Source organism: Pteropus vampyrus, unplaced genomic scaffold (assembly GCF_000151845.1).
Source record: "Pteropus vampyrus isolate Shadow unplaced genomic scaffold, Pvam_2.0 Scaffold534, whole genome shotgun sequence".
Classification (NCBI taxonomy): domain Eukaryota; kingdom Metazoa; phylum Chordata; class Mammalia; order Chiroptera; family Pteropodidae; genus Pteropus; species Pteropus vampyrus.
This window is the reverse complement of record NW_011889315.1, coordinates 153,161-166,137: the sequence shown is the minus strand read 5'-3', so window position 1 is coordinate 166,137 and position 12,977 is coordinate 153,161. Positions and strand designations below refer to the sequence as shown.

General features: G+C 54.6%; 1 protein-coding gene across 1 annotated transcript in view; it reads left to right on the top strand.

Annotated features, from left to right (window-relative positions):
- TGFB1 (transforming growth factor beta 1) overlaps positions 1–12,977 on the top strand; it is a 29,730-nt gene continuing 16,753 nt past the window's right edge. Inside the window, exons 1-7 of the mRNA XM_011383629.1 lie at positions 1–1,161; positions 4,188–4,348; positions 5,541–5,658; positions 7,228–7,305; positions 7,471–7,618; positions 12,120–12,273; positions 12,794–12,977. Of these exons, the coding sequence (XP_011381931.1) occupies positions 807–1,161; positions 4,188–4,348; positions 5,541–5,658; positions 7,228–7,305; positions 7,471–7,618; positions 12,120–12,273; positions 12,794–12,952 (1,173 nt within the window). The 5' untranslated portion in view covers positions 1–806 and the 3' untranslated portion in view covers positions 12,953–12,977. The remainder of the gene's footprint in view (positions 1,162–4,187; positions 4,349–5,540; positions 5,659–7,227; positions 7,306–7,470; positions 7,619–12,119; positions 12,274–12,793) is intronic.

Genomic DNA, 12,977 nt, shown 5'->3' with positions numbered 1-12,977 from the left:
GGGGACGCCCCCTCCGGGGCACCCCCCCGGCTCAGAGCCACCCGCGGGGCCGGCCTCGGCCGGGAGCGGAGGAAGGAGCCGCCGAGGAGCAGCCCGAGGCCCCAGAGTCTAAGACGAGCCGCCGCCGCCCCCGCCGCCGCCGCCGCCACTGCGGGGAGGAGGGGGAGGAGGAGCGGGAGGAGGGACGAGCTAGTTGGGAGAAGAGGAAAAAAAGTTTTGAGACTTTTCCGCTGCCGCTGGGAGCCGGAGGCGCGGGGACCGCTTGGCGCGGCGCAACCCGGCGAGGAGGCAGGACTTGGGGACCCCAGACTGCCCCCTTACCGCCTCGGACGCTTGCTCCCTCCCTGTCTACACGTCGTCCCCCAGGCGCCCCCACTGCGGACCAGCCCTCAGGAACCACAAACCCGACTCCCGCGAAGACCCGACCCTAAGACCTCGGGCGCACCCCCCTGCACGCCCCATATCCCGGCCTCTCTCCTGAGCCTCTACGCGTCCAAGGACCCTTCTCCTCCGGGATCCGGGAGACCGGATCTCTCTTAGACCTGCCTCAGCTCCCCTATTCAGGACCACCCACCTCTGGTACTAGATCGCGCCCATCTCGGGTTTTCCCGTGGGATACCGAGAAGCCACCCACCAGAGTCTCCTCTCCATTCTCCTCGAGGGCCTCAACCTTCCCACCCTACCCCCTAGGCCCTCCTACCTTTCCTAGGGAGACCCCCAGCCAGCTCCTGTAGGGGCGGGGCCTCCCTGTTCCCAGCCCAGCCCGGCTCGCGCTCTCCGCAGTGCCGGGGGGCGCTGCCTCCCCCATGCCGCCCTCCGGGCTGCGGCTGTTGCCGCTGCTGCTGCCGCTGCTGTGGCTACTAGTGCTGACGCCTGGCCGGCCGGCCGCCGGACTATCCACCTGCAAGACCATCGACATGGAGCTGGTGAAGAGGAAGCGCATCGAGGCCATCCGCGGCCAGATCCTATCCAAGCTGCGACTCGCCAGTCCCCCGAGTCAGGGGGAGGTGCCGCCCGGCCCGCTGCCCGAGTCCGTGCTGGCCCTTTACAACAGTACCCGTGACCGGGTGGCCGGGGAGAGCGCAGAGCCGGAGCCCGAACCGGAGGCGGACTACTACGCCAAGGAGGTCACCCGCGTGCTAACCGTGGAAAACAGCCACAGTGAGCTTGGAAGGGCCGGGGACCCTGGAAGGGAGCCCCCAGGGGGCGCCGGCGTGCAGGGGTCAGGGGGAGGAAATTACTAGCGGAGGAAACTGACTGGAGGAAGAGGACCCCCGGGGCGCCGGAACGTGGGAGAGGATCCCAAAGAGGATAGAGCTGAGCCCCCTACCCGCTCCCACCCTCCCCCTCCCCCCTAACCCCCGTATCTGGTCTTGAAGAGGAGGGAGCGAAGTGGACTGCTTCTGGAGTGACAGGAACATGCGGGATCGTGGGGGGAGTCCCCTGGAGGGAGAGAAGCGATTGGGGGAAGGGGTAGAAAAAGGCTTTCCGCTACAGGCTGCACTAGAGTGCGGGGGTCATGGGGCTGGGGCTGCACAGAGGGATCGCGCTTTGCGATAAGCGGAGACCCCAGTTTGGAGCAGGGAGAGGCCGTGGGGAAAGCGGACGCAGAGCTCGGGGTAGTGAGGCGAGAAGATTCAAGGACAGAAAAACTAGGTAAAGCGAAGCCTGGAGGTGCCGGAAAATGGAGAGTGGACCAGCTTGCAGAAGGTGCCAGGAGCACGCGGGATTGAGGGGACAGAGAGTGGGGCGGCGAGGGGGTGAAAAATGCGGGGAAGAAAGGGGCGCGAAGTCGTAGGGAGGGGGAAGCTAGTGAGAGAGAAGCGGACCCCCAGGGGATGCCCGCGGAGGTGCCCTGAGTATTTCGCACATGGACGTGCGAGGAGGAAGCCCAGCCGAGGCAGCGAGACCCCAGGAAACCTAGAACACTGGGTCGTGGGAAGGGGTTTCCAGCGTGGGAAAGGCGGACCGGGAGGGGAGCGGAGGAGAGATCAACCGTGCCCTGCCGGCAGCGGCGAGCCCCTCACGCCGCGGGATGGAAGGGACTGGGCCGAGCGAGGAATCTAGCCGCAGGGGGAGAAGTGGATGGGTGCGACTCCACAAGATGTGGGTGAGGAAGCCCCACGTGGGTGCCACGCGCGGGGGGAGGAGCTGCGCGTCCGGAAGAGGAGAGGAGGACCCCGCAGAGCTAAAGGCTGAGAGTCTGGACCCCAAAATGCCAGTTCCTCTCCAGGAGGCTGGGGAAACCCCAGCGTCCGGCCGCCTCGCCCGCCCGCCCTCCCTTCCCTTTCCTTCCCGTGCCCTGGGGGGGCGGGGATCGCGCGCGGAGCCTGGGGCGAGACGAGGCAGGTCCCGTCCCCGCCCTCGCAGCGGCGGCGACTCGGGCCCTCTTCACCCCAGCTCCGGGCGGGGCTACCGCTGGGCCCGCCCGATCGGCGCCCGCGCAGGGACCCAGGCGTCCGTCCCAAGTGGCCCGGAGGATTGAGGCGATCCGCCTCCTTTCACTTTCCCTCTTGGGCGGTGGACTTGTGGGTCACCAGCCCCTTAGTACGCCCAATTGTGTCTCCAGCCAAACGACGCTCGTCCCCACCCACATGTGCGTCTCATCTCACCTCTTCCGTCGTCGCTTCACCCTAGGTGTAGAGATTTCTTTAACACATCTGAAACCTTCAGCCTTCTCCTCCCGGATTGCCTCCATCTGCCCCCAAACCCTCTGTTTCTTCTTCCCGTGTGTCTGTCAATGTGTCTCCATCTTTGTCTTTCCATCTCTCCTGCATCCCCATTAGTCTCTGCCCATGTGTGGTCTCCCAGTGTCTGACTCTCCCTCTCTTCCCTCTCTCTCTCCAGCACCTTCTCCCCGCCTCTCCCCATCTCTGCGGTCTCTCCCTCTCTCCTGCCGGTCTCTGCCCCTGCTCTCTCTCTTCCTCCCTATCTGTCTCCCCGCCTGCCTCTGCCCTTCCTCTGGGGGTTGCTGAGTAACTGCTGGGTCAAGATAGGGCTTACTGCGGGGAGAGGCTGGCCCGGCTGGAGTGGGGAGGAGTAGGGGAGGGGGCCCCGCAGAAGGGATTTCTTCTTACCGTTCTCAGCAGATCTTGTCTCCATGTCCCTACCCCTTCTGCAGTTGCCCCAGTTGATCTGGGAGTTTGTGCTCTGCCTCCTCAACCCTAACCCGGAACTTTTCCTAGACTAGTGAACACTCTTCCTAATTTCTTCCCCACCCCTAAGCCATTCCTACCTAGAATGAACTTGGCCTTTTCAGCTGAGGGAGGAAGCAATTAATCATTATCATCATCATCATCATCATCATCATCATCACATGAGCAGGGAGGCGGCATAGCCCTAGTGGTTGAGATCATAGTCTCTGGAACCAGATTGCCTGAGTTTGAATCCCGTTCTGCAGCTTCCTAGCTATGTGACCTTGTCGCAAATTACTTAATCTCTTTGTGCTTCTGTTCCCCCATCTATAGAATGGGCATAATAATAGTATTTTCCTCATGGGGCTGTTGTGAAGTTTAAATGCGAAGTGCTTTGAATAGGCAAGTAGTGAGTGCAGTTTAACATAGTAGAGTGAGCACTGTGTGCAGACTCTGTGCTACATGCATTATCTGCGTCATCTCATTTCACACCCTCATTCTGTCATCGGTCCTTGTTTTACAGGTGAGAATCTGGCACAGAGAGAGTAATTTCACTTGCCCAGAGTTACACGGCGCTTCAGTTAGGAGAGCCGAGGTTGGAAGACAGGAGCTCGATGTGGCTGCCGCTTCCCAAAGAATAGGAACCTGAGGCTCCGGGAGGGATGTGACTTGCCAAGGTCACCGAGCTGAAAGGCAGCAGAGGCATGGTCTGCTCCAGATGCCCTTGACTGTACACTGTCATTAACTTGCATTTGAGACTCCAAGCGCTAGGGAGGCCTGAGCAAGCAGAGGAGACACCTTTGGTGCCAGCCTGTACTGAGTGGTTCCTTTACAAGTGATGAGAGAGAAGAGTGATTAGGACTGTTTTGCAGAGGAAGAAGCAAATCCAGAGAAAGAAAGCATTCACCCAAGGTCACATAGCTAAAAGGGTCAGGATCGGACTCCAACCCAGGGCTATCAGCTCTGGAGCCCACGCTCTTAGACTTGGGGTGTACCAGCTCCCCCGCCCCTGCCACACCCCTGACGTCCCCCTTCTCTGCTCCTTCTGCCTAGAAATCTACGAGACATACAAGCATAATTCACACAGCATATACATGTTCTTCAACACGTCTGAGCTCCGGGAAGCGGTGTCGGAACCCGAGTTGCTCTCCCGAGCAGAGCTGCGTATGCAGAGGCACAAATTGAAAGTGGAGCAGCATGTGGAGCTGTACCAGGTGGGGCACAGGCTAGGTGGGGCATCTGGACTGCGGGGCACTGCAGGGTGCACACAGACGGACCCTGCAGGATGGAGGCACACGGACCATGGGATCAGAGGGCGCTCTGAAACTTCAGACTCCTGGCCCCCTAGAATGTTAACCACTTAAAGGCCGGAATCTTAGCAATTGGATTCTAGGATGCAGGACTCTTGAAAGTTGAAATCTCTAGAAACTGACTGTGTCCCATATGAGAGCCACTAGCACGGATGGCCATTGAAGTTGATGAAAATTAAATGAAAGCAAAAATTCAATTCCTCAGTCTTTCTGGCTCTATTTCAAGAGGCCATAGTCACATGGGGTCAGTAACTATTTTAGACGCCGCAGATAAAGAACAGAGAGGTCTCTTGGATAGCTGTGTTCTAGAAGATTTGGAGTCTTCAGGAAGATCGGGGCCTTCAGACAGGCCAGCGTCTCTAGAAGGTCATGTGACCTGGAATCCACGTTACATGGAGCTTTGGCTTTGATGGGAGACGTTAGACTCTTACAGGGGAACGTTGGTGTTAATTTCGCAGAGTCTAGAGAATCCAGCTTTATGCTGCTGGCCCTGGAACCTTCTGTCCAGCCCCATAGGGTCATTCCCTACGGATGTCAGGCGTCTGCAGCTTCTAGGTCTGTGACATGTCAGACTCCTGGATTTGCAGAATATTACTCTCAGAACTTCTCGGGCTCATTGACTGTGTAATCCTTGAGGTGCTGTCAGACCCTGGAGTTACAGAGTAATTTCTAACATAAGCCCCTAGAAAGTTAGAGACTCAGAATTCAGGGTGTCAGATTTGCAGAACTATATGCTGAGTGAAGCCCAGGACGTCTGCAGGAGAATCTGAGCACTGTGAGCTTTCCAGGCCGAAAGGGGCCTGGTGTTTCACCAGCAAGAAAACAGGTCTAGAGAGGGAAGGGAATTTCCACGGCCCCGATGGGGGGCAGGGGCCAAGGCTGAGCGCTCGGGTGCCTTGACCCTGCCGCCTGGAGCCCCTTCGTACTGGAGCTCTTTCCTCCTCTTCTGTTGGGACCCTCTGGGAGGGGACCGTTCGAGGGACTGTCTAAGGCCCATTTAGAGGGAGCACATGAAGCGGGAGGTGTGGTCAATGATCATGGGGGTACATGGCAGCATCTACCCACCATCTTTCTCCTCTCATTCATCATCCCCCAGAAATACAGCAACGGTTCCTGGCGCTACCTCAGCAACCAGCTCCTGGCCCCCAGCGACACGCCTGAGTGGCTGTCCTTTGAGGTCACTGGAGTAGTGCGGCAGTGGCTGAGTCACAAAGGTGAGGACCGATGTTCTGCTCCACCCCTATTTTGCAATGGGGTCGACCCCATTGTTTGTCCCTGAGCTACCCTACCTAGCACCCCGCCCCCCATGTTGGTGCCAGATAGCTGAGACCTGGCCCTCTCAGGCACTCAGACCCCAGCAATGAATGAGTTGATCCATCTCCTGAGCACCTCTCTATGCTGGGTGATCCTGGGGACACAGCAGTGACCAAACAGCACCATTGTTGCCCTCACAGAACTCGTGGTTCATTGCTGGGGTGGGGGAAGGGAATGAAAGACCTGTAAACCAGGTAGTAATGACCCAGAGTGGGCAGGCCTGCGGTGGGGAGCCCAGTCAGAGGAGGTGCATGCCCAGCCTGGGGCCAAAGAGGCCTTCCTGGAGGAGGGGACATCGGAGCTGATGTCTGAGGGCAGAGGAACAGGCTGTGCCGGCGACAGCCTGCCACATCTGACCCGTCCGGAAGAGGATGGTGTCTGTCCTGTCCCGGCTGAACCCGCAGCACCCACATGTCTCTTCCTAGTCTCCCTCTTGTTCATGGCTCCATTCAATAAGTGCCAGTAGCTCCCTGCTGTGTGCCTGGCCCTGTGACAGTAGTACAGGGGACACAGTGATAACCAAGACGACTTCTAGGTCCTGTCCTCCTGGGGCCCATGGTCACTTTCAGACACTTAAGGTTTGCTAAAGTCCTAGCTGGCGGTGATGACCAGAATGACCAGGGCCAGGATCGGGGAGCCCAGAGCAGACACCTAAACCCATCTGGAGGTGGCGTCCGGGAGGGTTTCCTGGGCGAGGGTGATTGTGTTGAGACTCAGTGGCGGTTTGGCTGGATGAAAAGATGGGGCTTAGAGAGCAGGTGGGTCCTAGAAGGAGTGTCCGGGGCTGCTGGACAAAGGCCTGTTTGGTCATTGCTGAGTCCAGAGCACCCAGTATAGGGCCCAGCACATAGAAAATCACTCCTTCATTGAGGAAGCCCTTCTCCCTCAGCTGCCCTGCAGGGTATGCGCACCCCAGCCCTGCTTCCTCCCACTTCGGGCAAGTCATCTCTTCTCTATGCCTGGGCGTCGTCCTCAGCTGTAAAATGGGGGACTTTGGTGAGGGTTAAAGGACATAACGCCCACTGAGCATTTAGAACAAGCCTGGTGCCCAGTGCGCGATCTGTAGATCTCTGTTTTTATGACTGTGGGCCAGGCCCTATGAGGAACAAGACGAGGATCCCTACCTGCCCCCCCACCCCGAGCATCCTGCTCTCCATTGAGAACAGTGAAGGAAATTAAGGGCCAAATACAAATGTCTGAGGGGGTCAGTGCTATGGAGAAAATAAAATGATGTCACAGTGGGGGTAGGGCCTGCATCCTGGAGGGCCTCTTGGAGGCGGTGACGTTTGAGCTGGAGGCTGAGGAGGAGGAGGCAGCAAGGCAAAGAACTGGAGGGAGAGGGTCCAGAGAGCGGGCAGGCAGGGGAAGGGGCAGGAAGGAGCCCCATGGTGTTTGCTTCTTCCTTCCTCCACCCTCAGGGGCTGGGTGAGCACACCCTCACCCTGGCTCCCCGCTTCTCCCTCCCACAGGGGAAATTGAGGGCTTTCGCCTCAGTGCCCACTGCTCCTGTGACAACAAAGATGACATACTTCATGTGGAAATCAATGGTGAGGCCCACCCCTCTGTCCCGGTGCCATGCGCAGTGCGTGCACGTATGTGTGACCCCTCCTCCCCCTGCCTGTCCCCCCATTCGTCCACCTGAGAGTGTGTGTGTACCTGTCGCCCAACCCCCACCCCGCCTCCACCACCTTCTGACACCCAAACTGAAACAGGAATCAGTACGGGCCGCCGGGGTGACCTGGCCACCATTCATGGCATAAACCGGCCCTTCCTGCTCCTCATGGCCACCCCTCTGGAGAGAGCCCAGCACCTGCACAGTTCCCGGCACCGCCGAGCCCTGGACACCAACTACTGCTTCAGGTGAAGACCTACGCCTTCTGGCCCGGTGGCCTGACTAGGCACTGTAGGGTGGGCACCTAGCTGGTGTCATGCTTGGGCTGGTGTCCCCTTCCGCTTGGAGGGCTCGGAGGATAAGGTGCACGTCCTAGAACGCTGGGGTGTGCAAGCTGAGAGTCCTAGAATGTTCAGAGCAGGTTGCTTTTCTGCTGGTGTGTGGGAATCAGAGGTGATTAGAATGTTGAACACTGAGCATGTGGGAATTCAAGTTTGGAAGGCTGCCATGTTCGAGATCTGTGTTGGTGGCAGGTTAAGGTTCTAGAATGTTGGGATTCTAGGATGCTAGAGTTCAGTGTTAATTATTGCAGTCTGACAGTGTTGGACTCACGGAGTGTTGGGAGCCCCGAATTTGGGAGTTCCGAATTGGAACGTTGCCTGAGTTGGATTCCTGTGCCATTGAAAGATTGGAATCTCCAGTGTTGGCTAACTGGAGTCCCCGAATCCTGGGCTCAGAATGGTGGATTCCTGCGTTAAAATATAGCATCCACAAATAGAATTGGGGAAAGCCAGAATTTTGGTATCCTAGAGCGTCGGGGCTCAATGCTGGAATGTTAGATTCTTGGAAGGCTGAGATCTTAGAAAGTGGCAGCTTGGACCTCTTGAGTGATGGGCTCAGAACTGTGGAATGTTGGAATGCCGTATTGCAATATTGGAATTCAAGAATGCCAAGATCCTCGAGAGTTGGAATGTGGGACTCCTAGAAAGCTGGAAAAGCCTTCGGAGTGTTAGAATCTTGACATGCTGGACTATTGTAGTCTGCGAAAAGTCTAGATTTCTAGAATGTTGAAATTCGGAGTCAGAATGTTGAGAATCCGGGATGATAATCTGATCTCATCCCTCCCCTGCTTAATACTTTGATGGTGTCTCTAGGCTTTGTCACATGCTATTCCCCTGCTGGAAAGTCAGCTCCGCTCCTTCACCACCAGATCCTACCCTCAGCCCATCAACCCTCTGAAAGAATGGATTGAATCCTTGAATGCCAACTGCTAATGATATTACAGAGATAGGCAGCCAACCCTGTGAGCCTCCATGGAGAGGGACCCAATATCACCTAGGAAGTCTTGCCAAAAAATCAAACCTGAGGTTGATCGAGAAGATAGAGCCAACTACCAATTTTCCAAAAATATAGGGAGCGTGGAATGTGTTAAGCACGTGACTGCACCACAGGCGTGCAGTCAGCGACACCTAGACTGCGGGAAACCTGACTCATTTTTATCAACGGATGCAATGCAGGGGACAGGAATAGACAAAGACATGGTTCTGTAGATTTCTAAAAGAATCTTGAGAGATATATCAACCAACTGCAATGCGTAGACCTTATTTGGATCTTTCTTTTTTACAGACTCTTTTAAAAAAAGACATGAGACAGTTGGGGAAATGGGAGCTCTAACGAGATATTTGCCGATATCAAGGAATTATTGTTAATTTTTCTCATGTGGTATTGTGGTTATGTTTTGAAATAGTCCTGAATTTCTTGGAGATACATATGGAATTATTTGTGGGTGAAACGATAACGGGGGAGAGGAAGTGGGTCGGGGTAGAGATACAGTGAGTTTGGCCAGGACTTGCCGAGTCGAAGCTGGGCAATACAGACATGAGGGTTCAATTCAGTATCTTCTGCTTTTGTGTGTGTTTGAGGGTTTCCAAGAGCTTCGGTGAGGGCCCAGACTGTGCATGTCACTGGGTCATCTGAAAGGCTTATTAAATCTGCCCTGCTGTCCCTCACCCCCAGTTTCTGATTCAGGTGTGTGGGGTGGAGCCTGAGAATTTTCATTCCCCACAAGTTCCCAGGCAATGCTGCTGCTGATCCTTCTTGAACCCCATGTGGAGAATGGCTGAGCTGGGTAATAGAATCACGGACAATCCAAATCTTAGGACCTCAGAACCCCAGCCAGAGTTGGACCAGAAATGAAAGATTATTCTGGACAGTGGTTCTTCCACTTTTGTGAGTCCAGGACCCCCTTGAGAAGCCAAAAGCCAGGAACCTTCTCCCTCAGAAATGTGTGCACACATACACACACATGTGCATATGGTTTGGGGGACTTGGGACCCCGCCGAGCCTACATACGTAGACCTCCCGATGCCTCCTTGGCCCTCAGGTTATCATCACCTTATTCGATCCAACATTGCCCGCATCTTTCATGGGGGAAACTGAGGCCTAACCAGACTGTGGATGCACGAGGCAGAGCTCAGGGATCCGTAGCCTGACTCCCTTTTCAGGGCTTTTTGGCTCTTGGAAGGACCTTGTCTTGTCCTGGGGAGATCCTGTGTCGTCATCTCTTTCCCCTCTGCTTGAGCTGACACGGTTGATGAGGTCACAGGCTCTGGGCTGGCACAGAGTCGGCTGTGAACCTGGCCCCGAGCACTATGCCTTACACACTGTATGTGAGCAGGCAACATTCTTCTTCTCTGAGGCTGTTTCTTCATCCTTCAAATGGAAATAATAATGAGGCCTGCCTTGCAGAGTTGTGAAATCAATTGACGAATTCTCTATTGATTATGATTTGAACAGGTAAATACATGCGAAGGACCAAACCTAGAAAGGCTCTCAGAGACCTTCCAGCTGTGACCCACCAACCTCTCTCTGAAGAGGCAGCCACTTCTATTATATTTGGGTCAAACTACCAGAGAGTTTTTGCGGGAGACGCTTATACATTTCCATATATATTTTTATTTTGTCCAAATGGTATTCTCATTTTCTTGAGGGGTGGGAGACTGCATTTTTTTCTTTAAAAATTTTTTTTGATTCTAAAAGTAACACAATATCCACTGTCGAGAATTTGGAAAAAACAGAAGGCTATCACCCATTATACTAAATATAAATGTCACAGAAATATAAATATAAGAGATATTACCCATTATACCTCATATTAAAAGTCACTGTCAACATTTTAATATAGTTCCTTCCAGTCACTTTATGCAAAACAGAATATTGGTCATCTGGTAACCGTAGCTTTGCATAGTATTTCTTTCATATGTTAGGAATGCGAAACATAAAATGTTCTTGGCATCCCATGAGTCAAACTTTTTTGCCAGGCTCCCTGCCCATCTCAGCCATAGCCCCAGAGGCCTGCACATAAAATCTCCCAGCTCCTTTCAAACAAGCAGAAGCCTGGGCGCCAGGTCAGGGGGACCGGCCTTTGCATCCGAGCATGGGACAGAGATTGCGAGTCCAGAACGGTGGCATTTTATACACCACTATTCTTCGACTTGCTTTTAATAAACCTAACATATTAAGCAATTAATTTATACACCCCATATTTGCAGAGTGCTTACTGCGTGCCAGGCACTGTTGTAGGCTCTGGGGATATTAGGGAGCAAAACAGACAAAAAGTCCTGTCCTCAGAGAAAGACAACAGACAAACAAATGGATCTCAAATAAAAGAGCAGGTGGCTATGAGTTCTAAGAAGGAAAATTAATCAGAGGGAAGAGACAGAAAGGAAGACATTGGGGACTCTTTTTCCTATTCCAATTAAAATGTTTTTATTATGGAAAATTTCAAATGTATATGAAAGCAACCAGGATAGTGTAATGAACTCTCATCTAGCTTCCACGGGTATTAAAATTTTGTCCCACTTAAAATTTTGTATTTTCTTGCACACCTGCAATGCTGTTATTACACGGAGTGGAATTAACAATCTTTTGGATTGGCATTTTGGATAGGATGGTCCAGGAAGGGACCCTCTGAGGAGATAACATTCATTTGACTATGTATTGAGCACCTACTGCATGCCAGGCCGTTCTAAGAGTTAAGGCTCCCTGAATGAAGGACATTTGAACAGACATTTAAATGAAGTGAAGAAATGAGCCAGAGAGGATATCTATGGGAATAGCAAGCAAGTGCAAAGGCCCTGGGGTAGGACTGTTTGAAGGACAGTGAGGATGCAGGAGTACAGTGAGAGTGGAGAGGCAGCCGGGATCAGCCAGATCCAGTAGTGCCTTGCGGTTCATGGCGAGGACTTCAGGCCTTTGTCCTGAGTGAGACGGAGCCATGTTCGGAGCAGAGGAGCGATATGGCAGTCTCTAGCATGTGTCCCCAGAGGGCAAGGACTAATTGACTGTACTGAGTCCTCGATCCCAGCCCAGCAGTAGCTCGATAAACATTTGTTGCACACATAGAATGCATCAGTACATGTGGGGCTGCACTGGTTTTCACTTTCCAGTGTGGATGCCCCATGATTTATTTAGCCATCCCTGTGGATGGTCACTTGGCTTCTTACAGGCTTGCTCTGAGTACTGCATGAGATACTGTTTATCATGATGCTCTTTGCACAGGGCTTGACTAGAGGAAGTGCTTTATCAGTGTTAGCGATGTTCAGACTGTTGCTGCTTTTATCCCAGGGGGTGCAAGGGAGACCATGACGCAGCCGTGGGGGGGCGGAAATCAGGAGTGAAACAAACAGACACCTGGGGAGGAGCGGCATGGGTCCTCCTGACCTGGATTCCTCCCCCCCTTGCCTGCAGCTCCGCGGAGAAGAACTGCTGTGTGCGGCAGCTTTACATTGACTTCCGCAAGGACCTGGGCTGGAAGTGGATCCACGAGCCCAAGGGCTACCATGCCAACTTCTGCCTCGGGCCCTGTCCCTACATTTGGAGCCTGGACACGCAGTACAGCAAGGTGCGTCTGGCACCCCGGGCTGGAAGTAGCAGGGACCCAGGGCGGGGAGGGAGAGAAGTCAAACCAGAGATGAAGTGGTGAGATGGGGAGAAGGAGAGACACACGGAGATTGGAGGGGTGGTGATGAAGAGATGGGAGAAAAGCTAGAGACAGGCCCAGGCTGTTAGAGACGTGACGCGGAAGAACATAAGAGATTCGAGAGATTCACGGAGATGGTCGGGGGTGGGGGTGGGGTGGGGGCAGGGGTGGGGCGGTGAGGAGAGGCAGGGAGATGGAAAGAGAAAGAAAAGGAGAGATATAATGAGAGACAAAAAAGGCAGGAGGGCTCAGACTGATAGGTAGAGTTAGGAAGGTGGAAGGAGAGAGAAAGATTGAGATCCCAGCCAAGAGTGGGAAATAGGAAGACGTAGTGGCTGAGACCTAACCAGGTGAGATAAGACACGGGCGATGGAGAGCGGCTGGCGGGGTGGGGGCACCCTCCCCGCGACCCCCGGCCCTGACCCCACCCTCCTGCCCGCAGGTCCTGGCCCTGTACAACCAGCACAACCCCGGCGCGTCGGCAGCGCCGTGCTGCGTGCCACAGGCGCTGGAGCCGCTGCCTATCGTGTACTACGTGGGCCGCAAGCCCAAGGTGGAGCAGCTCTCCAACATGATCGTGCGCTCCTGCAAGTGCAGCTGAGGCCCCGCCCCGCGCCGACAGGCCC